The sequence below is a fragment of the Lycorma delicatula genome, chromosome 6 (genome assembly GCF_047948215.1).
Source record: "Lycorma delicatula isolate Av1 chromosome 6, ASM4794821v1, whole genome shotgun sequence".
NCBI classification, from domain to species: Eukaryota; Metazoa; Arthropoda; class Insecta; order Hemiptera; family Fulgoridae; genus Lycorma; species Lycorma delicatula.
The window spans coordinates 7,491,642-7,518,490 of record NC_134460.1 but is presented as its reverse complement, the minus strand read 5'-3'; the positions used below and the strand labels follow the sequence as shown (position 1 = coordinate 7,518,490).

At 29.7% G+C, this 26,849-nt stretch overlaps 1 protein-coding gene across 13 annotated transcripts in view; it reads right to left on the bottom strand.

Moving 5' to 3' along the window:
- Window positions 1–26,849, bottom strand: part of LOC142326454 (uncharacterized) — a 161,834-nt gene that overhangs the window by 77,631 nt on the left and 57,354 nt on the right. For 6 of the 13 annotated variants that reach the window (XM_075368989.1, XM_075368984.1, XM_075368985.1 and 3 more), the window contains exon 3: window positions 11,768–11,820. In XM_075368989.1, coding sequence (XP_075225104.1) covers window positions 11,768–11,820 — 53 coding nt within the window. Of the gene's footprint in view, window positions 1–11,767; window positions 11,823–23,992; window positions 24,170–26,849 lie in introns of all 13 variants that reach the window. The other 7 variants (XM_075368993.1, XM_075368991.1, XM_075368992.1 and 4 more) reach the window with 3 other exon arrangements.

Here is a 26,849-nt window from a genome sequence, read left to right as displayed (position 1 = left end):
TACATATTGATGTCGAAGAACTAAACGTGCTTAAAAGTAATTCAATCGATAACGTAACCAAACTTAATTATGAAAATTTACAATCTAATTCAGAACAAAACGGATCGAACAACATTTACGACTCTAATAATATAGCAGACTCGGTGAAAAATTTCACTACCCCGCTGACGCAATACATAAGAGAATACACTTATACATTTAAGATATCCAATAAATAAAAAAAACCGGTTAAAAATGACAACCCCAGGCATAGTCAATTTCATTAGGAAGAAAGACATAAGGTTTACCAAACTAAACGACTATTTAATATCAAAATGAAAAAGAACTATAAAAAAATACAAATATTTCGAATATATTTTTAAAAAATCAAAAATTGGCTGTATAATAAATAATATAATAATAAATCCGAACATATAGGTATCGCAAAGAAACCTTGGCAATGTAGTACACGAATGATAAACTCGATAAAACATGAACGTCAACCGAAAATCGACTCTGAATCTTAAATAATCACTTTGTGAGGCGACAAATTATTGAACGATAATATAAATATAATATTAAAATTCCAATTCATGTCCTGCAGGTAGCTTCGCTATCGAACCGACTATACTAATGAAACCTATAACATTATTCGTAATTAAAAAAGTAATTTTTTATCGCCAGGGATAGAGAATTTAACTGAAATCTACCTAAAAAAATTCATATTTATTGTAAATATGTTGGAATGCTAGACAGTTTTTTTTTTATGTAGAGTAGTAAATCTGCATTTTCAATTTAATAAATTGATCAGAATAAAAAATCGATTACACGTCCTTAGTTTTTTTTTTAAGGTGTTCCTCAGTCAGATTTTCGTTGGAATGTTAAAACCCTGTTTTAATAATGAACCGATAACGGAAAGAAAATATTATCGCTAACTTGAAGTATTTATTTCATAATCATAACAAAATAATAAATTCGGTACTGTGTCGCGTACAAACTACTGACAGTCGTTATTTGTTTATGTACTCTGCGCTTGACAAGACGCCACCATCAACAAGTCTATACGATAACAAAATATATCAAACAAATTATTTTTCGTTCAAGATTTATTATAAAAATTATCGCGATTCAAATAAAGTGTCGACTACTGAAATAAATCAAACGGTTAAATCGACACGACTACGTATAACAATTTAATTTACGCGTAAAAATGTCTCGATGAAAATTATTTTACATATTGATAATTTTGATTTTAATACTTTTAAACTGAAGTAGAATTTTTCCCGATGATGGTCGAACGACAGAAAGTACATGAAAAAGCACAGACGAATTGTCGGTAAGGTTGAATTTTGACAGATTTTATTAATACATAAATAATCTTATATACCGAAGTTGTCACGATTGTAACATCAAACATTATTTGAATCTCTATCCCTCTTGACAAACCGTTTTCTTTGTTACTTATTTAGAAATGACCGTGGAATTAAACCCGTTAAAATAATAAGAGACCTTGAAAAAAAAACTATTTTTTCCTTTTTTTTAAAATTCCTTTAAACATATTTTCACACACACCCACTGACAGAGAGAGATAGCGCAAAATTGAAAGGTTTCTTGGGTTTACGTACTAAAAACACAAAAGGTACTTTTGGCCGCATGAACTGGAATACCAGTGAAAAATATGTTTATATTACTTTTATTGCGGTATTAAAACCTTTTCAGAAACTACATATTTAAAGATGAAGAAGAAATACATAAAAGGATATATGAAATAAATGTCAGAACTTGCCGGGAATCGAACAACAGTTATAAGGTAACTGTGCCGGTTTTAACGATGGAACTATTGTACTCTTTATTTTCACACATAAGGTTTTTACAATAATTTTCTTAAAAATCGCTAAAAATATTCCTACATGTTCTATTCAATTTTTAGGTAAAAATCCGTATGAAACATACCGATTTTGTACGGCTTCAACTCGATTGTATGTCAACGGAGTTTTACAAGCGATGTGTCATTTTATTCAAAATAAAACGCTTTAATAAGTAAAAATTATATCAAACCGTTATAAAGATATGGAAGAATAAAAAATGAAATTTTCCAAATTTAATTAATCTAGGTTTACCGGTTTCTGAGAAATAATTTTTTTGTTGAAATTCACAAAACGGAGTCCAGAAGGAAAATAAATTATTTTAATGTTAGGTGGTTCGGATAACTGAGCCAAAGTGCACGTTTTGTTATTCAAAACTTATGCCGCAGGATCATTAACACCCTCGTTAGTCCGATCGATATATATTTAATTTAGATAATTTAGTAAACAATCTCGCACTGTTAAGTTTAAAACGGTGCACGTGTAAATTATTAATGCTTAAGAGTATTATAATTAGGGTATTTACATTTTAAGTTAAATCTTTTACAGTTTCGTTTACACTAGCGATACTATTCCAAAGACAAAATATATAATATAAAACAGCTGTTGAACTTTACGTATTTTGTTTTAACCGATTTGGTTTAACATTATAGGGTTAGGTAGAAGGTAAAAAAGTAATACGAAGATAAATATATATATATATATATATATATATATATATATATATATAAAACAATTCATTAAGAATGTAGAATTTAGAAAATACATACATGAAGGTCCAAAAAAAAGGCGAACAGTAACATCACACCAGTCAATCGAAGTGATGATGACAAAAAATAAAAGAAGTTATCGGAGTATATAGCAATATTAAACGAGATAAGAGAGCGATAACACAGTCATCAGTTTTTTCTTTCAAGAAAGGTTTTTTTATAAAAAAAGGCCAAAATAAAAAATAATACTATTCATAAATTCTTTAAATTTCGACTTTGTGAAATTCGGTTGATTCAGAAACTTTTTCAAATTGTTTATTTGGCGGAGATTATTTATTAGTTTTTTATAAGCGTTCATCAATTTAAAAAAAAAAAATTATTTTTATCTGTAATATAATCAGTATTAAAAATAAAAATGTCCGTATAGACCGTTCTCAAGAAACGTAAAAGTGAAGCGAGCGTTCCGATTAAAATAAAAAGAATATCGCTCAAGGTAGTCGGTTAACTTCTACTAAACTTTAAGGAAGTCAGAAAATATTTCTTATGGCTTTGAAACAATTTGCCTTTTAACTTTCCACAAAAAAATACTTCAATACCGGAGAAAACAGTCAAAATGATACTCTTATAAATATTTTAAACGAATGATGTACAAAAAAGCATATATAAAAGAGAAAAACCCCACTTACGAAACCTAGAATCGTTAATCGCCCCGGTATATCACAAAGCCCGCGCTATTTAAAACACAATAGATTTATTTCGGAGCAAAAATAATTCAAACTTCAAAAAACTCCTAACTTAGACGTAAATAAAATTACTTTTAACGTAAGTAGAAAATACGTAGTTTGTTTATGTTGAAATAAAAATCACGGTTCAAGGAGTTTAATTTAATTAACTAGCTGTAATAACCGAAGGATATTTACGTTTTTAAAAAGTAAATATTTAAAATATAAATAAAATTAATGTAACTAATTAATTCCCCAATAATTCCGATTAAGAAAATTATAACCTAAAAACCATACGGACAAAAACGTTTTAAAAGAGTAAGAATGATTTTTACGATCGGTGGGATTTTATTGTGTTAATAAAAGTTTTTCGTGGAGTGCATGTTCAGCCAAAAAAGATACATCAAAGTCGCAAATTTTCTCATCTATTAGACGCACAGGAATGAAAAATTGTAACCGCAAAATGGAGGCTTCTAGAAAACTATTATTCTTTATCGACAAAATATTTTAGGTTAAAACCACAAAATCAAACTATACGGACGATTCCCTCGATATATTATGTAATTAAGACGAATCTGAGGTCATACTCGGCTTTAATTTCTTTGTCGTATATTATCCGCATTTGAAATTACTTTTTACGGGTGAAGACAATCCTTTATATGCCCGCTTGCAAATAAATTAAATATTAATAGAATTTTTTTGTTACTATTATTAAATAATTCGATTTAAAGTAATTTAATTTTAGACTGAATTAATTAAAAAATTTTTTAATTATTTTCACGGCCTTCGAAACAACTAAATAATTAACCGATATTAATTTGTACTCATATTAATACAGTAAAATAAGCTTCAACACGATCGCCCCCTACCACTCTAGCAAATCTATAAAAATGATTATTCTACTGAATAATCGTGAAAATTTTTCCGTCAAATCTGATACAGAAAGAAGTATAACAAATAATTTGATTTTATCAAATATTATTAGTTTTACGCTCTTCTACACGCTTTTGTTTCTGCGCTAATCTTTTCATTTCAGAGGACTTCTTACAGTTTCTAGATCTACCTTGGCATATTAACTACATCTAATGCGTTTACGGAAATACGCAATAGAAACTAATCGACAGCCTGCCTGCCTACGACGACTGTTCGAAGACTAATACGCTAAATTTTCAAACGGCATGAAATAAGCGTGTCAAGTGTAGGGTAAATTGTTCTACAACCGAAGAAAAATTGAGATTTTTTGTTGGTTTTTTTCTCAGTCGATAATAAATACAAAACTCGAAAGCTTGTGGATGGTGGATGGTAGTGAAGAATGGAAAACATTTTAGCATATTCCGGCGGCTAATATATATATATATGTTTGTATATTATTGAAAAATGGAACAAACTATAAAGCTAGAAAGAAATGGCCTATATTTGAATTCGATTTAAATTGCGATAAAAAAATTCCTAAAGGTTTATGCACGAATGGACTGAAAAAATATTTTTAAGTTAATTACTTTAACAACGAACTATTATTTAATTTCTTTACATAAAACTAATTCTTTACCAATATCGCGCGCGCGCAACACACACGTAATCTCATTCGATAGATTTAATAATTTTTTCTGAATGTTTACTTTCCCCTTATATTTATGACCGTTATTACGAAAAATACATTGCCGTTGCGTAATTTCTTTGTAATAAGAATTTAAGATATAAATCCACACGGATATGTTATAAATTAATAAATGAAATAAAAGATTTTCTTTTATTTAATAATAAAAAAAATACATTTTGACACATTAGGTCATCGTCAAAGAACATTGGTAAAATAGACGGAGCATACAGGAAAGTTAAGGAAAATTTTGGGGTACATAAATTAAAATGTAATAATGTGTTAAACAAAGATGGTACACCAATATATAATACGAAAGGTAAAGTCGATAGATGGGTGGAATATATTGAAGAGTTATATGGAGGAAATGAATTAGAAAATGGAGTTATAGAGGAAGAAGAGGTAGTTGAGGAGGATGAAATGGGAGAAACAATACTGAGATCTGAATTTAAGAGAGCATTAAAAGATTTAAATGGCAGAAAGGCTCCTGGAATAGACGGAATACCAGTAGAATTACTGCGCAGTGCAGGTGAGGAAGCGATTGATAGATTATACAAACTGGTGTGTAATATTTATGAAAATGGGGAATTTCCATCAGACTTCAAAAAAAGTGTTATAGTTATGACACCAAAGAAAGCAGGGGCAGATAAATGTGAAGAATACAGAACAATTAGTTTAACTAGTCGTGCATCAAAAATCTTAACTAGAATTTTATACAGAAGAATTGAGAGGAGAGTGGAAGAAGAGTTAGGAGAAGACCAATTTGGTTTCAGGAAAAATATAGGGACAAGGGAAGCAATTTTAGGCCTCAGATTAATAGTAGAAGGAAGATTAAAGAAAAAAAAACCAACATACTTGGCGTTTATAGACCTAGAAAAGGCTTTCGATAACGTAGACTGGAATAAAATGTTCAGCATTTTAAAAAAATTAGGGTTCAAATACAGAGATAGAAGAACAATTGCTAACATGTACAGGAACCAAACAGCAACAATAACAATTGAAGAACATAAGAAAGAAGCCCTAATAAGAAAGGGAGTCCGACAAGGATGTTCCCTATCGCCGTTACTTTTTAATCTTTACATGGAACTAGCAGTTAATGATGTTAAAGAACAATTTAGATTCGGAGTAACAGTACAAGGTGAAAAGATAAAGATGCTACGATTTGCTGATGATATAGTAATTCTAGCCTAGGGCTTTGCTGGTTGAAGCAAAAACTTTCATGAATTGAATTAATGAACTGTGAGTCTTTACTGTGTGGGTTGATTTTGAACTAAATGATTTTATTCAATCGAATGAATAATATTACAAAAATAATAAAATTAAATTTACATTATATAAAATAATATTAAATAAATTTAAGAAATTTTGTTTAACAATAATGAGCTTCCCGTGGAGATCGCCTGTGAGGTTGGAGTTGTAAGGTACCTCGTTGCAAGCTAAACTTATCATCACCATCAACTAATAATAAATGGGGTGCTCCTGTGGTGCTGTTTTGGGAGCACCTTCAATGTGCTGTCCACTGTCACAACATATTTAATTTCTAACTTGTTCAGTACAAACAAATAACATACCCTGTACTACATCAGAGCATATCATATTCCCTAAGCGCTCAAAAAACCTGAATAACACATCATTAACTATGTCATAGCATATTAAATTTTTTCTAATTTTTCAGATAAATAAATAATACATCCTGAATGTATTACTACTTGCTCAATTCCTTGCCCAAATCCTACTTGCTCGACAAAAAATTAAATACAGCACGCAATACGATAGCTTACAAGATATGCTGCTAAATCAACAAGAAGCTTGATAATGCATCCGTAACTGTGTCAAAGTATATAGCATTTGCTGCCTCATCAATAAAAGTAGTTATTACACCCTGTACTATGTTAGAGCAATATAACATTTTCTCTCGTTCAGTAAAATCATAAATAATATATAAATTATTTATATAACAGTTACCACTTACCGACAATCTTTAATAGTAATGTTCCAGCGCTTTAAGATTATTAATCCATCCTCAGGAACAATGATGTGTTATACTTTATTTACGTCACATATCATTAATTATACTGAATTGAATTTTATAAAACTTTGAATACTTGTTTGATTAATATAATTCAAACATATATTAAACAATAATTTTAATTCTCAGGACAGTAATACTGCTTCATACTAATAAACATAACAATTGAGATCTTCATACTGACATGATGGATAATGTTGACTTTATTTTACCTTTTGACGATCGATTGTTATAATTACATTTTTATAAAATTTAATTTATTATAATTAATGACATGTAAAGTAAATAATTATAGAGCATAACACATCATTGTTCATGAGGATAGATTAATAATCTGAAAGCGCTGGAACATTACTATTAAAATTTGTCGGGAAGTGGAAACTATTATATAAATAATTTATATATTAATACCAACGGGTCTTGCTTAATAAAATTCATATAACTAATATACTCTGTGTACTAAACCTAAGTGAGCTTATTACATTTCTAACTTTTTTTGTAAAAATATAAATAATATACTCTGCAATATGTCAGAGAATAAATAGGATGTACTTGCTGCTTGAACTGCAAGATTTGAAAGAATAAATCCTGTAATTTGCCAGAGCATACCGTACTTCCTACTTCTTCAAAAAAGTTAAAAGAAAAATTAAATACTATTTAATTTTTCTTTTCACTGTGTCGAAATATAACATGTCGATTACCAAAAAATGTTAGTAATATACTTTGTACGATATCTAACCGCAAGACAATTTTAACTTGTTTAATAAAACCCTACATAATAACCCTGCACTGTGAAAAACTAACCGATTTACCAACGACAAAGAAAACAGAACTCAGATTCAAAGTAAGTAACTTTCAGAACCACTCAGGCTAAAATCAGAATTCAATTACTAAGCGAATTTGCAAGCAAATTGGTCTTCAAATTTCTTATGAAAAAAAACTAATTAATTTTCCAAAGAAAAAGAAAAAAGAACTAAATTCCTTAAAATTTCTGACATCAACGAAGTAAGTAGAGTACAAAAATGTAAATATTTGAGAGAAATCATAACATCAAATATAATTGAAAAATGTGTGGGATGAGGAATACAGTACAAAAAATCGAAACTGCCTATCATCTCATAAAGAAAGTTTATCATAAAAATTCCCTGTTATATAACTCCAAATTGAGGCGCTAAGAAACTGCAGTTCTATCAGAAGCACTGTATGGGGCAGAATATATACATTTTTTTTTAGAACAAAAAATAGCAAAAGTAGAAATAAAAATCTTAAGAAAACTCAGGGACAAAAATATGTAAATGAAATTTATAAATTGAAAAGTAATATAGAAATTTACAAATGTACAGTAAAATTTAAGGTTCTTAATCTGAGAAAGAAGATTTTAGTTTTATGGTCATTTATACAGAATGAAAACCAAAGATTAGACAAAAATGTATGTAAAAGTATGAAGTAATAAAATCATATATAACTGAAATTATGGCAACTTTACCTGGCAACTCTCCATTGGTCTTATTGCTCTGGTTTAGTACTTTTTTTTCATTTAAGTACCATTCTTCTTACGATAAAGAAATTAATTGTAAATTTTCAGAATAATTCTGATAAAATACTATGCGATGTAAATTTTAAACTAAATTCATATAAAAGTTATGAATGCAATCGTTTCCTAAAGTATATTTTATTTCAGCAGCCATAAAAATAAACAGATTCAAATGTTCAAGTATTTGTAATTTTCAAGTATAATCAAATTGAAGTATTTTTCAATATATTTTTGTGCCAGAAAATATTTTTGTATAATTATTAATATTTTCATTTACATTCATATGAAAATTCGATTTTAGTTCCTATAAAATAGTATAGTAGAGACAAAAACAACTGCATTCTGTGCTTCATTAGAACAGCTTTTAAAAAGCAGGCTAAACATGCCTAGACAAATTTTTTCTTGTCAATTTCAAATACTCAGATTTGCTATTCAGTACCCGCTATATATGTATTGTTACAAAACTTAAAATCAAAACAATTCTCATAGGGTCATTTAAAAGAATAAAGTATTTTGTTTTTTAGTTCTCAAAACTCATTGCAGTTCCTATATAAAATTTAATTTTATAAAAATAACGCCGCCATATTGGTTAATCAAGCTAATGTAAAATGCATTATTTTTTTACTAAATAAAATGTATGTCTGAAAATAATTATTAAATAAAATTAAATGTTAGAATAGACCTTAATAAAATATAAAAATCATTCTACATATCAATAACTCTAACAAAATATAACAGTTTAAGATTCCTGATAATAAGCTTTATAAAATCATCCGATTACATTTTCAACTCGTTTAAATTTAGTTAAAGTATTATTAGCTTATATATATATATATATATATAAAAGAGTAATAAAGTTATTACTTACTTTAAATAACGTCCTAAATTGTGTTCAACAGTTATTTTTCTAGAATATTCTATAAAAAAAGTTTATCATTATAATCCCACGTACATACACCAAAACGTTAACGACGAAAGTGAAATTGATATCGGTAGATGTCATCGTAAATACTTTAAAAGAAATTATTCATAATTTTACATATAAGAAATTTAATAATAATTAAAAAAATTATATAGCTTGAAACACACACTTTTTGCCACTGTTTGTTCAAAAAATATTTATGATAATTAATAAATAAACAGAATGAAATTGTCTCTAAATCGTATTAAGAGATTGAAAAATTTATATACATTTTTAATTATGATGCGTTTACAACAAATTATTCCTCGAATTAAGATTATTTTAAGTCAGCTAAAAATTATTGATATCAAACAAAAACAAGATCGATAAGTAATAATGTATTAGTTGTCAGCTAATTAAAAATATCGTTCAATTCAGCTTGGGCATAATTATAACAATTATTTACTAGCACAGTAAAAGTAAGAACGTGTAAAATTTTTGATTTATTAATCATGAGGTTTAATAAATTTTTGAATTTCACTCGTTAAATTGCCGTTCAATAAGTCTTAATAAAAACAAACTTGGTTTTGTTTTTCTAGGTTAAAAAATTTAATCACTATCTTCCGTACAACTTAATCTTGAATTCTTAATAATATTTAAAAATGCATTCACAAAATATACAAATTTTTATAGTTAATTTTTCTTAAAGAATGTGTGTGTGTGTTAAACTTTTAAAACTGTGTAATAAAAAGTCCTATTCTATACCGTAGCAGAAGTTAAACCTTCAACACGCAGCCAATCGTCTTGCCATCCCTCCCCATTTCTAACCGCAGCATGCACGTATATTTTATATAACGTACTTTTTGCCCTTGAAAATTAACTAGACCATTTTTTTGTTTAGTCTGTTATGACTTACTTATTTCAACTACTTTTTAAAATTTGAAAACCGAAAGTTTTTGCGATCACAATACTTTCTTTACTTCGTATAAGAAAGTAAAAATTCTCAGTATAAATATGACTAAAACAACAATACAAAATATTAGATACCGATATAATCAGTTTTGAAACTGTACAATTTTTTTTTATATTTCAAATTAGTTAGATAACCTTACTTGTCAATTTATCTTATCCATGAAACTGTACGACTCTGTGCATTTGTCATTCTTTAATCAGACCAACTTTAAAGCACAACTTGAAGTACAAGATTACAGTTCATCGTTAGCTTAAACGAATACCTTTATAAAATTAACAAAAAATTGTGAATATTTCTCTCTTAACTCAATGACAGAAATTTTCACAAATTCATTATGAAAATTTACCGATCAATTTTTTTTTTGCAATGCGTTCCCGTACATCGATCGGTCTAAAAATCAATTTTCTCCAATTACTAATAGGAAAGTAGTTAAAAAGAAAATGTTAACAATAAAAAGGGTTTTTATAATTACATATTTAATGAATATGTTCAAAGATCTTGCTTTCCCCCTTATGCAATCACGATGGCATTTACTACAAAATTACACATTTTTCCCCTAAAACTTTTGTCCGATTTATGAAATCAAATAAATGAGTTTTCAATCGACTGTGAGTGGTAATTCAGGATGTTTGGATCTGAAGAAAATTCAAATTCGTCTCTGAAGATTACCTGACCAAAAATCATACGAATGCGGTTACCGTTCCAAGTTGTTTCTCGACATCCTAAACATTCAAAAAAATTTTGATCGATGTCGTCTGTAATTTTTAAGATCGTAGCGAGTTATATTTGAAAGACACACGACTATTTCTCATGAATTGTCAAAAATATAAACCGAAATAAAAAATATGAAATTTGCGTTATACTTTTAAAAGAAAATAAAAAATTATGGATAAAATACGAAACGTTTGAATAATTTAAATAAATTCTTGCACAACTGAAAGGACCTGTCACGTTACCCCAAGTGCCAGAAAATAATTAATTATAATGTATATTCATTATTTAACTATAATATTTTGATTTTTACGTGTCAATTTTGGGATGTACCGTTCTTATTTTACGAGTTTATTTGCTTCTATTTAAATTTTACACGTAAATAATGTTATTTATTTGTGTAAGCATCGTGACAATTCAGTTGTACACTAACGTCTACATTTCACGACAAAGAAAGTCACTGGCAGATCTCTGTTCTTCCTTCTACCAGAAAAACTAATCGTATTAATCGTAAGGGTTTAAGCGAGTGCACGACAGGTTTCAGCGTTACAGAAGAACATGATGGCAGACGGGATTACAGTCATTGCTGGCCGTTACCGTTTACTCTTTGTCGAATTAATGTGCAAAACATTTTCAACAGTTAGAAGGCAATTTTTAAACGGTTCTAGTGTGTATTTTGTTTCGTTTTTTGTTAGTATTATCATAATAAACGTAAAATCAATGCAAAATATAAATTAAAAACTTACTTGCAACGCGATCGAGTGAGGTACGTGCTATTTCATTCTCTGCTCTGAGCATACTCTACGACAGAAAAAGAAAATTATAACAGATCTAATAGTAACATGGTTTTTTTTTTTTTGTATTTGTTCGTACAAGAGTTATGTATATATGATATATGTACTGTAAAGTAAAACTCTTTTTATAATTACATTGCCGCTTGTGCTAAACAAAAACGAAATTTCAGTTAAAAGTGACAGTAGTCAAAACAAAAAAAAGACGCTATTAAATGTAATGATTTCAACAAAGTGACCACTGTTCATACTTGTTTGATACTAGCACACCCGGCAATGCTTATGTATATATATATATATATATATATATATATAGAGAGAGAGAGAGAGAGAGAGAGAGAGAGAGAGATTTACTTTAACCACCTACGGCGATATTATAAAATTAATATTTACAGAGGTCGAGAAAAGTTTTAAATAAAATAAATCGGTAATAAAATTTAAACATTTATATTTCTCTAAAGTAAACAGTTTATACAAAATAGAAAACAATCATTTTACCAGTTCATGGACATTTACTTTGTAAATCGCTGAATATTTTCAAATAAATTTACTTTTGTTAGTTATTTTAATTAAAGGATCCTTTATACTAGTATTATTGGAATAAAATTTTGTTCAAACAAAATGAAATGAAGTATTTATTTTTTTTACATTACATTTATATTGCAGCGTAGACAACAGATGCGTAGCTTATAAGTCCGTACGGGTAACCGCTCGATACAGTCCATCATACATTTATCCGTCTGGTTACAGGAGCGTTTCATTAAAGCCCTGTAGTAAGTCTATTAGTTATTATTATGGCAAAAGATACCAGAATTGTAGGTAGTACTGGTAGACAGAAAGTTCTGGGTTCGAATTCCGGTCAGAATTGGCTTTTATATACGCTTTATTAAAATTGAAAATAAACGTAAGTGAAGAACTGGATGTCTGTCTATTGCCGATACAAATCAATAAATATAAAAATGTATTAGGTACTAATACGTGTAAGGAAAGATAATGTGGAGCGACTTATCAACCGTTGGTAGCCGTGATACTGTCGAGGTAACACCGACCTTCCTCTACAAAAGACTACGCTAAACGTTTCACTACACATGCTGCAACATAACTCATATTTTGATAAATAATTAAATCTATAACGTACATTATATTAAATTAAGTTAAAAATTCCAACGGCGACTGAGATTCGGACCCGGGACCTTCCGGAAGATTCCATTTAGGAGATCAGTCGGCAAACGGTTTAGTTGATGTTTGTTGAAGAATTAAATAACATTATATTTTCTGTTCTTATAAACATAAAAGGATTACATAAATGTAGGTCGATTACGTAAATGTTGCTATAAGCAACATTGTTGTATTTATGTGGACGTCTCTTACTTTTATTATTAGAACCTTAAATATAATCGAGTTAATTACAAGTTTTACATTTTTTTTTTATCTTCAGTCATTTGACTGGTTTGATGCAGCTCTCCAAGATTCCCTATCTAGTGCTAGTCGTTTCATTTCAGTATACCCTCTACATCCTACATCCCTTACGATTTGTTTTACGTATTCCAAACGTGGCCTGCCTACACAATTTTTCCCTTCTACCTGTCCTTCCGATATTAAAGCGACTATTCCAGGATGCCTTAGTATGTAGCCTATAAGTCTGTCTCTTCTTTTAACTATATTTTTCCAAACGCTTCTTTCTTCATCTATTTGCCGCAATACCTCTTCATTTGTCACTTTATCCACCCATCTGATTTTTAACATTCTCCTATAGCACCGCATTTCAAAAGTTTTACATATTCATTTTTTTTACCCTTTAATGCTGTATTCCATTTTATAAATAAGTTCATAAAACGGATAAACTTTATCGTAATATTTTTATTTAATTTATTAAAATTTAAGGTGATTAATTATTATTTTAAATAAAATGTAATAAATATAAAATAATCGACAAATCTTGATTTAATTTAATTATATCGAATGTCTATATAAGAAATGTCTTTATAAGAAAACGTCTATATTAACGTGTTACTCGCACAGCAATACTCATACGTACGCACACACACGTGTACACATGTTTACGGTTGAATTTGAATTGTACAACGCTTGTTCAGTACTGTCTGACGGCAGCCAATCACAGCGAAGGAAGCCAGCTGCGTTTGTTAAAACTCCCGTCCCTCTCTCGCCCCTCGACGCATTAGTTAGACTGATTTTGCCTCATCCCAAAAAAATTAAATAAAAAAAGATTTACCTCTAAAATTCCTCTTAGCTAAAGTCCTCTGTCACCAAATAAAATAAACAATTTTATAAATTATGTTATTTTATCATTAACTCTTGAACTATTTAATTATTTATTTATTTTATTTTATTAAAGCATTTGTTACTATAAGAAATTTGTTTTATTAAATTTATTTATCATCAGACATTTCGCTTTAATCAACTGTTTTTTTTTTAAATCTAGCACAAATGAAGTATTACAATAAATAAAAATACCTTAAAAACTAGAATGTTCAATCTTGATAGTAAGAATGTTCGTAATTTTCTTTCAAAAAACGGCCTCAAAATCATCTTCATCTTTATTACCAAAGTAAAATGTAATGCACCCAATCGTGAAATAACTTTAACAATGTGTGCGTTGTGTGCTTACAGATGAAATGATATTCCGTTCCCGTTCTGTTTTTCTGTACATTTTTATAGTACAGATAAGAACCAAGATAAGAAGTTATCGACGAGTGTTGTCTTATCATCGTCGATAAATTTATCGTTGAGAAGTGCAAGAGTAATTCCGTAAATGCATTCGGTAAAATTGTTTCGACAGTGTTTAGCTCTGTGAATTGTACGTTTCTCAGATGTACAAATATTCGGGCAGATGTTCAAATTATTTATTACGTAGTTTTTTCTTTTTCGTATTTAGCCTCCGGGAATTACCGTTCAGGTATTACTTCAGAGGATGATATGTATGAATTTAAATGAAGTGTAGTCTTGTACAGTCTCAGTTCTCAACCTTTCCTGAGAAGTGTGGTTAATCGAATCCAACCACCAAAAAACACCGGTATCCACGATCTAGTATTTAAATCCGTATAAAAGTAACTAACTGCCATTACTAGGATTTGAACGCTCGAACTCTCGACTTCCAAGTCGGCTTACTTGGGAAGACGCGTACACCACTAGACCGACCCGGTGGGTTTATTACTCGGTTTGATCAAATTATTTATTACGTATTCAATATTATTATTACATTATTACGCATGTAAGATTCGTCGCAAAGATTACAAACGGTTTGAAGGTAAACACAACACATTGGCAACATCATACATCACATACATACATCAATGACTGTGATGTATGTAAAATATGTTCAACACAATAATATTACTAATTAAGAGTAATATTTACTATGAAAGTAATGATGTTTATTAATTAGATAACCATTTGGCGATCATTATAAACATTTCGAATCGGTATATCAGTATATAAAATATATATTCGTGTTTTCGTGAAGACAGGAATCTATTTAATTTCTCATTCTATATTCCCTATTAAGCCTGAAAAAAAGTTTTATTTATTGAAATATTTTTTGTATTTGTTCGTACAAGAGTTACGTATATCTATAAAGGAATTGATGACAACCATAAAACGTTAACATATATGTTATAGTCTAATATAATTACACTGCCGCTTGTGCTAAAAAAAAAAGAATTCAGTTAAAACTGACAATAGTTTAAAACAAAAAGACAGACGCTATTATTTGTAATGCTTTCAAGGACAAGTGATACTATAGAAAAACACTTAACAAATGGTGTGTACGTGCCGCTGTTCATGTCGATTAGAGGGTAAGGCATGAAAATATTAGTCATCGTAAAAGTTTTTTTTTTATCAGCCCGTAATGCTGTCTAAAGAGAGAGAACTAGAATTAAGTTGTATATAGTTAGCAAAGATAAATCATTAATATTAATTTTAAAATTAATCTTTTTCTTTTTTTTGTAACAGCCTTTAATTAATTAAATTAAAATTTATGTATTTAAAATGAAGTAAAATAAGAATTTTAAGTTTTTAATAATAAGTTTTTTTTAATATGTTTAATTTTCATTAGCGTATTTCCTTCATTAATGCGATATACTGCGGTGAAACAAAGTTTTGTGATGAAATGTTTTAATAAGTAACAAATAAAATTGTATAAATGGATATCAGGCAAAACACGACTTTAATAATGTAAGTAGAGTATACGAAATATTTTGATTTTATTTATTAAGAAAATATTTATTACGTAAATGTATGTATTAATTTAATTTATTGATTCGTACGATTTCCTCCTACTGACGACACTCAGTCGTGTCACACAGCATCGAGATATATCCTTTTGATTTATTAAATCGGAAAACAAATACGATCCATTATTTTGGAAATTATGAACACCGTTTCCAGTATATGCCATAATAATTTTTAATTACCATTTTTATCGCTAATACAGTAAGTTGGCTTTTTATCGCATAAGTATTATTGTTTAGTGAAAATATCCTTGTATATTCATTAGTCGGAATAAGAGCTAACTTTTATAGTTTGTGATCTGTTTTTTAATCTTTAATTAAAATTATTAATTTTAATTATGAACGTCTAATTTTGAAAAAATAATAAAAAGGTAGAAGAATTTGAAATTTGTTTACTTATACTCAAAATGTCGTTATCGTATCAAATTACACTAACGCAAATCCATTTATCGAAATATACGTAGTCAATTTATAAATTTGCCTTTTGATTTTGAAACGAATTCATAGGTTACAGATTGTTTAACTAATACGCGATTGTTTTGTGCCGTTGAACCTAAATAAATAGTTCCTTGAAATATCAAAATCCTTTACCGGTCTCGTAATAAAATCGATTTAATATTACACGTTTGTTTTTTATTTTATTTGAAATCTAAATATTATCCCAAAAAACAATATAATAATATACACCAGAATTAGAAATACTACAATAAAATATGCCACATTTTTTTTTTTTTTTATCGGTAGATTGTATACGGATAGATTAATTAAATATTTTAAATTGAACTATTAATTTTTACCAGTTATTATTTTATTATATAAAGCTACCGCAAACATTAAAAAGTACAGTATAAGTTGACCGATCAATAAATATATCTGTAACAAAATGCAAAAAGGAGCCCTTAAAAATACAATTAAATTAAATAGTAAAATAATTTTTGCGTCTAATTATAGACATCATATAACACATTCGCTCGTAGACACACTCTCTCTCTTCTACCGAATAGATTTAATAAAATAAACGATGCTAGTATTTGGCCAGAAGGTATTTTAATTTCCACCTTTTTTGGGCTCTTGAAAAATAAGACAAATACAAGTTCACCAGGGAAGGATGGTAATACTAATACTATTGGCTAAGATGTGTATACTGTATCAAAATGTTCGCGGTCTACGTACTAAGTCTTCCAAGGTTTACGCAGCTTTTACAGATTCTGATTACGACTCCATTGCACTGACGGAAACTTGGCTATCGGACGTTCATAGTAATGTAAACTTCTTCCCGGAATCATATAAAGTGTTTCGTTCAGACAGAAACTATGAATCTTCCGTCGCTGACCGTGGCGGAGGCACTTTAATCGCCGTTAAAAACTATATTAAATGTGTTCGACGCAAGGATATGGAGATGAACTGCCAAATCGGTCTGGATCGAGGTACCAAGAACTGCGTCTAAAAACCTAATACTCGGTGTTTATTATTTTCCACAATCTGTGCACCCATCTGTTGTAGAACACTATTTTAATGATTTAATTTTACAAATAGATTCCGTAAAATACGACATAATAATAACTGGTGACTTCATTACCCCCGGGGTGTGGTCTGGAATGATCGCACTTTTCTTTCCGGTTGCAATTACTATTCTAAATGTCGATCTAACCGCATCTTCAATCTAGTAGATTTTTGAACCTAGGTTTTTATAACCATAACTTTGCACAAGGAACTAGCCTAGATCTTGTATTGACGAATGTAACTGTGTCAACTCTTTCTTCGGACGGTGTTGTGCACCCGGATAAACATCATCCTCGGTTCTCAATAATCTTACATGACTCTTCGTTCATTCACGATCATGTTACAAATCGTCCCACGTATAATTTCAGAAAGGGAGACTTTAAATCTTTCTTTAAAATGTGACGAACGCAGATCGGGGCAATGTTCTTCTGTGTCCTAACCTAGACGAAGCTGTGACGAATTTTCGTCAGGTGTTCAGTAAAGCTGTAGCCAAGAATGTTCCTATCACTCGTCGTCGATCTCCTAAGTTTCCGTTCTGGTTTTCAGCCGAACTTATAGCGCTGATTAAGAAGAAAAAAGTAGCACATCGACGATTTAAATTAACGAGACTTACTTCTGACTATCGCTCGTTTTCAGAGCTACGAAAGAAAGTTAAACTTATGGTTTCTAGGGATAATTATAACCACGCAAGCTTCATCGAAAGCGATCTAACGTTTAAGCCCTCAAGGTTTTGGAAATACGTCTCACAACACAGATCTAACCAAGAAAGAGTAGTTGCACCTCTGATCAATAATGAACTAGAACCTCTCGTGTGGTATGTACTCGTTTTGGGGAGTACTTTCAATCTGTGTTTCAGACTTTTCCAGAGGATGTAAGAGCGGATACTTCTTCAACGTCCAAAGATCGGATGAACTGTGCTGAGCTTGATATACCCTATGTAAGCGTCGAATTAGTATTAACCACCATTAACGGAATTAATCAAAGCAGCCAGTGGACCTGATGGCATACCACCATTTATTATTAAAGGCGTCAGCAGCGTGATCGCTCCTATTCTGGCCTCATTGTGCAACTAGAGCTTGAAATCAGGTACCTTCCCCAGCCTATGGAAAAAGGCGATCGTTACTCCAATTCCCAAACCTGGTGTCCCCCTTATTCCTAATTTCCGCCCTATTTCCGTCCTATCCTTCTTTTCTAAAATGTTTGAATCGATCCTAACATCTCATATATCTCAAAACATCAAACGTAAAATCTCCGCTTCCAAACACGGCTTCATGCAATCCCGTTCCACAACCACAAACCTCAATTGTTTCCTTGATAAAATCGGTCCTGTTGTTGAATCTCAAGGTCAGGTGGATGCTATCTATTTTGATTTTCAAAAAGCATTTGACAAAATGCCCCATTACCTGCTCCAAAAGAAGTTGGCTGAATTTGGGTTCAGTGAGCGTCTTGTCAAGTGGATCTCTTCATACTTGAATAACAGAACTTTTGCTGTTAGGTATGCTGGATGCAGTTCCCAAAGAGAATTCTCTGCAATCTCTGGAGTTCCACAGAGTTCCAACCTTGGCCCGTTGCTGTTTCTACTTTTTATAAATGATATTACTGAATCCGACTCTGTTGGTCTGAGTGTGTATGCCGATGACCTTAAATTATTTCTTCAGATTAAAAGCTTACACGATCACCTAATGTTACAACACAATATTAACCGTATTTACCAGTGGGCAATGAGAAATCACATGCAGCTAAATTTCTCAAAAATTAAACATATTCCGTTCTCGCGAAAAACTAACATCGCTTGGTATAATTATACAATAAACTCTCTTCTCATTAATACTGTGAACTCCGTCACCGATCTAGGCATACTCCTTGACTCCAAGCTATACCTTTCTTAACACGCAGACATGATTGTGAGCCGAGCGAAGAGAAATCTTGGTCTGTTGAAATGGATTGCGAGACCTTTTGTTGATCCTCGAACTAGTGTCTTACTCTTCAAGTCACTTGTTCAAAGCCGGCTTGAATATTCCACCTCAACCTGGAATTCTCGAAGACTATACATCGATTAAAATTGAATCCATTCAGAACAACTTTCTATCTTGGCCGACTCACAAATTTAAACTTCACCAACTTGGAAAACAACAGCTTCAATTACTACATAATTTACCATCTCTTGTATGTCGAAGAGAATACTTTGATTTACTGTTTTTTTCATAAAGCATTACACGGGTGTAATCCTACGGAAAACAAAATACAGTTACGTACACCCGGACGCAATATTCGAAACTTTTGTCCTCTTGCATACTCTACACAACTTATCTCACCCACAGAGAGATGCGCTTTAACTGCTGTAAAAAAATATGATAAAATAGACTTTTTTCAATCGAGGAAGAATTTTGTTTTTGAACTGAGTTTAACTCCGATATATTATAGATATTAAAAGTATAAAAACCCATAATACTGGATTACTACAGAACTTCACTAACCCTCTTCTGCTTGACCTTAGTTAAGTTATATAAATTAAAACAATTTTCTATTAATAAATAAATAAATATTTTAATAATTAAAATCAATTATATTGTAAAACAATGACGTAAATTTCTTTTGTGTCCATTTTACCTGCACACACACACACACACATATATATATATATATATATATATATATATACACGCGTGTGTGTGTGTGTGTGTGTGTGTGTGTGTGTGTGTGTGTATGCTCATATACTTTTCCATACCATAGATAAAATTTAAAAACAGACTGGTAAATTCTTGAATATTTATAATACATATTTTAAACTTATTTCTTAAAATGTCAGTAGTTTTACATACATACAAAAAGGTTATATATATATATATATATATATATATATATATCACAAGTTTTTTATCTATTGAAAAAACCTTGAATTGAGACTTTGATCTGGCTTGAAATCAAAAATTCTGAAATAAAAAAAATCCTTTTCTTGTAATAACTCAAACTAAACTAAACATAAATAATTATCTATTCCTGTTAATAAAAAAAAAAACCTGTAATATATGCAGTTATTAATAAGACCAAAAACTACAACATTAGTTTTATTTTGGAATATAATTTGTTTTTAGAAGTTAACTGATTAATTAAATTGTATAAAAGCAGCAACTATTAACATTAGATTATAAATTAAAAATGTGTAAAATTTGGTATAACATGCTATGTATTAATATCATTCCATTTTATCACTCTTCAGTATAACTGAATTATATTAATCAGTATATATCATAATCTGTGTCCCCTCCTCCAAATACAAATGTATAATAAACTTTCTTATCTCTTCTCTTTTTGTTTTCAGTAAAAAAAGGAAACATTAAATTGTAATTTTCTGGCATCTGAATCTGTATTTCTTGTAACTGTGATATGTGAAACCGACTGAGGAACTATAAGCATTAATTAAAGATGCTTTCTTTGTTTTTAATGATGTTCATAATATAGTCGGTCCTTCTGATGAAAGAATGTTTCAGTTCTAGAACTTCTAGGAATATCATCTACATTTTAGCGGGTTTGGCAAATGGTGTTTTAGTGATACACACAAAATATTCAGCTCAGTAAGGAAGACAATAGAAACTGCTTTATTTCCTGGTTGATGCTATTATTCCATTAAAGTATATACTCTAATCTGAATTCAGGGGCATTTTTAATCCTCAGAAAATTGTCATCACGGTTTGAGTCGCTCAATCTTGATATTACTCTGCCAGTTAAGATGTTTCTTCACCGATGATATCACTACCACCAGCAGAGGTAAGGAGAATGGAACTACTGATCGATAGTGATCTCACCGGCGAAGATACATTTCTTAACTGATAACTGATAACTCTGAATAAAAGCATTTAAAAAATAATACAAGGGAAAAAAAGGGTTATGCTAAATAGTTATTGAAATGTTTTTGTTAAATAGATTAGTAATATATCTTAGTATAAATGAAAGAAGATTCAGAAAACTACGTTTTATAAATATTCCCGCCACTCAAAAGGCTATTCATATTGGCAAAAAAAAACATGCGTTACATGTTTACCGATATCGTTTGTCGGAAAATATATTTATAGACATCAAGTAAAAATGACGTATTTATGATCACAAATTCCTTCGTTTCTTTTGTGTGTGCAGGATATGTATGTTTTTCGGTATGTTGCTAGTAAGAGCTATTTAATAAATCCCTAACCCTCATAGTAATTATAATGCATAAGTCACACACACACACACACACTCACTCACTCACTCACTCACTCACACACACACACACACACACACACACACACAAAGCAGATTTCTGAGAGAAAAATGGTCATATTCTTTCTAGTCTAAATAAAACATTTTACATCGTTCAAATTGTGTGTAATAAAACCGATTCCTTTGTGAATATAAAACAGAATAACCGACAAAGATATATAAAATGATTTTGTAACAGCGTTTTAAAACTGACACCGTACATATCCAGTTTAATGGCTGCATGATCAGAAAAGGTTAAAAACAATAATTAACTAAATAAAAATACAAGATTTTTGTATCGTGATATATAATCTAAAAAACATAAAAATTAAAATTCGGAAATTAAGTTGAGAAATATACATTAAACTAAAATGTAAAATCACTTAAGTTTACATTGAAATCGTATAAAATAAAATACATTTTGCAGAAATTAAAAGAAATACATTGTAAGATAACGTACGATAAGACAACTGAATTCACTAGATATTCAGTTTTATATATGTAGGTTTTTTAAATGTATTTTGTTGTATATTATTCGTTATAATAATAAGTTAAATTAATTGTTATTAGTGTGGGTTATTTTTGCGTTTCGGTTTTGTATTTTAAAATTTAGATTGTGTTTCTCCCGTTCGTCTATTTTTTTGATTATATTACTATTTATTATTAGGACGTTAAAACGGTCGGGGACTTTGTTAGAAAATACACTGGCGTAATACAAAAATTGACGTTTGAAACGGTTAATTTTGAAAAGAATGCGGTATAAGCATTTTTCCCTGCCGAACGAGTATTGTACGGTGTATTTTTAACTTCAAATTAATTTTTATATTTGTTAAGTGTAGTATTACTTTCTTGACATAAAGGAATCGGATTTTGGACTTTTTCTTACTGCAGTGATAAGCCCTCGTCGAGAACTTTTCAACGATACGTCATAAACGGTACTTATTTTCATCGTTTCCAGAGTTAAAGCCAAATAAAGTTTTAATTAATAAAATATTTGGATGTTAGGAGAAACCACATCGGTTCAAATCAGAATTAATATCTTTTTTTAATTTAAATATACTGATTTATTAACGATTAACCTCTGATCGCAAACAAAAGATTACGATAAATAATAATTCAATAACAACAAAAAAATAAAAAATAAGAAAACATATCAGAAGTTATTAATGAAAAAAAATTATATCAACTTTTCAATTTAAAATGTGTATGTAATTTAATAGGCGTACAAGGAAGTCGTATGGTGCCCACATCAATTTTTTTATTTACGCGATTGTTTTTCTTCAAAAAATAATAAACTACAATTAGAAAAAAGAACCAGAATGTACCGTTCACTACCGCGAAAATCCCTATTCGTTAGTACATTATTCTACAGTTAAAATTTCAATCTAACTTTCGTTAAATTAATATTCATCATTCAAAAAAAAAATTAAAAAAAAATGACAAGAGGTATTTCAATAATTTCACTTTATTTTAGCCACCTAATAACCCATTCCGAGACACCGCCCTCACGGAGGGACTGACTAGTAATGTAATAAAAATGTAAACCGTTATTACAATATTATAGTTTACTTTTTAAGTAAAAGAAAACATATTAAGTAAATATTACTAATAAAATACTTGGAAACATAATGGTAAAAGTCAGTTTTATGGAGATAATCTCAGTAGAGACTGAAATATTTTATTCTTTCATTTAATTTATGTATATATATATATATATATATATATATATATATATATTAACTTAGCAAAATCAATTCTTTTGTTATTGCATTTGCTATATTCCTCTCTATACTAATCATGTCAAAGATAAAATTATAAAAATATTTTACTAACAAGAGTACAGAATTCAATAATGCTTCTACTTTTGCTTATTGTTATTTCATAATAGCGCTTTCAAGGTTTCCTTCATCATCAGTTAATAAAACATTTTCTTTTTAAAAAATCACACGTTAAAATTGTAAACGTGTAAAAATATGTAGTCGTAAAAATTAAAAATATTAAACATTTTTTGTTATGTGGCGGGCCACACATAAAGTACTGTACATAAACTTGATTTTGAGACTAAGATACCCAGAGATAACGTATTTTATCGATTATAAAACTTCTTATACAAAAATTATAGTTTACTGACATACCATTATGTTTCAGTCCACTGCCGCCTCTCACAAAATACAATAGTAGTATAAATTACCTTAATTTTATTGCCATGCGATGGTGCAGCCCATGATAATAGCCAGGTTGATTCAAATTCTTTCTTCTAATTCGTTATTAGAATGCAATCGATCAGCGCTTTTATGAACTAACAGTTCATCAAGATATAGACTTGGCACCGGTGGATAGTGATGCTGAAGAACCGCAAAGAAAACCACTGTAACAGCGAACAAACTGGATAATGATGGCTTCTTAAAACTAAAGTTCAAATCAGGTTTAGCTGTTTCTGGTATTATCCTAAGCTTTATACTTTCACGAAATATATATGCCTATTATGTTAAGTTATGAACACTCTCGCGGTTATAAATCGATATAATATTATTTGTAAATAATGACGTTGAACTCGCAGCTGAATGTAGCGCATTTTATTGTAATTTTAGAAAATAAGCTTAGATTAAAATCCATGCAAAATTATAAACAAAAAATAATTAAATAAATTTATAAGCGTAAAATTATGTAAGGTCCGATTTCAGCTCAACAAACCGATTGCTGAAGTGTAATTGGATCCACATCCTTTTATAAGTCAATATCTTAAATAAAAATGAAGTACATATTAAAAAATTAATTTACATATTATCAAAAAGAAATTACTTGACTTAATGGTGGTCGGTGCCTCTGTGCTGCTTGTTCCGCCATTTTACAGAGCCTAACAGTCTTCAATGGTTTGTGTGCGGGCGCGTGTAATTGAATCGACCAAGTTAAAACGGCGGTTCAATTGTAAGCGCTTCAATTTCGCTTCTTCGATTTCGTTCCTTATATACGCAATCCGCCGATTCGTGTACGATACGTCCAGCACATATTTTTTTGAAAATGAACGATCGGGAAGGCAAACGAGAAAGCGTTCCTCGGTTTCTCGAATGTACCGGAAAAAAAACACTGTTGCAGCAAAATCCGCCCGGCATTGTTTTTGCGCCTTGTAAACAAGCTTTAGTCCGATTTAACGATTATCAAAACACCACTGATAAAGGTAACAACAAAAAGAAAGATTATTTATTAGTTTTTTATAAGCGTTCATCAATTTAAAAAAAAAAATTATTTTTATCTGTAATATAATCAGTATTAAAAATAAAAATGTCCGTATAGACCGTTCTCAAGAAACGTAAAAGTGAAGCGAGCGTTCCGATTAAAGTAAAAAGAATATCGCTCAAGATAGTCGGTTAACTTCTACTAAACTTTAAGGAAGTCAGAAAATATTTCTTATTGCTTTTAAACAATTTGCCTTTTAACTTTCCACAAAAAAATACTTCAATACCGGAGAAAACAGTCAAAATGAGACTCTTATAAATATTTTAAACGAATGATGTACAAAAAAGCATATATAAAAGAGAAAAACCCCACTTACGAAACCTAGAATCGTTAATCGCCCCGGTATATCACAAAGCCCGCGCTATTTAAAACACAATAGATTTATTTCGGAGCAAAAATAATTCAAACTTCAAAAAACTCCTAACTTACACGTAAATAAAATTACTTTTAACGTAAGTAGAAAATACGTAGTTTGTTTATGTTGAAATAAAAATCACGGTTCAAGGAGTTTAATTTAATTAACTAGCTGTAATAACCGAAGGATATATTTACGTTTTTAAAAAGTAAATATTTAAAATATAAATAATATTAATGTAACTAATTAATTCCCCAATAATTCCGATTAAGAAAATTATAACCTAAAAACCATACGGACAAAAACGTTTTAAAAGAGTAAGAATGATTTTTACGATCGGTGGGATTTTATTGTGTTAATAAAAGTTTTACGTGGAATACGTAAAAAGATATAGGAATAATCAAATTACGTCTACAAAAATCAGATTGCTGCTTCTAAGCCTAGGTGATGATGTCTGGCTGGAAAATGTATCTTTATGCATCGTACCATTGAGATTATAATGAAGGTTGTTCCCACAATTACATGAATACCGTGGAATCCTGTAGTTAGAAAGAATGATGATCCGTAAATTGAGTCTGCTATTGTGAAGGTGGATTGTTGATATTCTCATTTTTGTAGAAATGTAAAGTATAATCCTAAAATGACGGTTAGTATTAATGATTTGTTTGATATTGATAGTTTATTTAATAGGATTCTATGATGCGCTCATGTTACTGTAATTCCTGATGAGATTAAAATAATTGTGTTTAATAGGGGAACTTCTAATGGATTAAATGGTTGAATAGATTTTGGTGGTCAATTTATTCCGATTTCAATTGATGGTGAAAGAATATTCAGAAAAATGATACAAAGAATATTATTTCTGAGACAATGAATATAATTATTCCTATTTTTATTAGTGATTTTACTTTATTTGTATGATTTCCTTGAAATGTTGCTTCTCGTGTGATGTCTCGTCATCATAATATTATTGACATTGTTGATAAGGTTAATCCTAATATTATTCAGTTATATTCTTTTGTTTGAGTTCATTTTACAGTTCCTGTTAATATTGTTATTACGTTTATAGATAACATAATTGGACACGGTCTTTTTGTTACTATGTGAAACGGATGATTTTTTTTCATAAGGTACTTCTCTAGAATAAAGAGTTACAAATGTGGCAAATACGTATGCTTGAATTATTGAAATTGCTGTTTCAAATGCTGTTAAGCTTATTTGAATCGGTATAATGAATACTAAGATTTTAATGGATGATGTGTTTCCTAATAGGGTTATTAGTAGGTGACCTGCAATTATATTAGCCGTTAGTCGAACTGCTAGTGAGATTGGTCGAATAAGATTTCCTGTGGTTTCGATTAGAATTATTATTGGTGAAATGGCTGAGGGTGTTCCTTTTGGAAGTATGTGTTTGAATATATCATTTGTGAAGTTTTTTCATCTGTATGCTGTAATT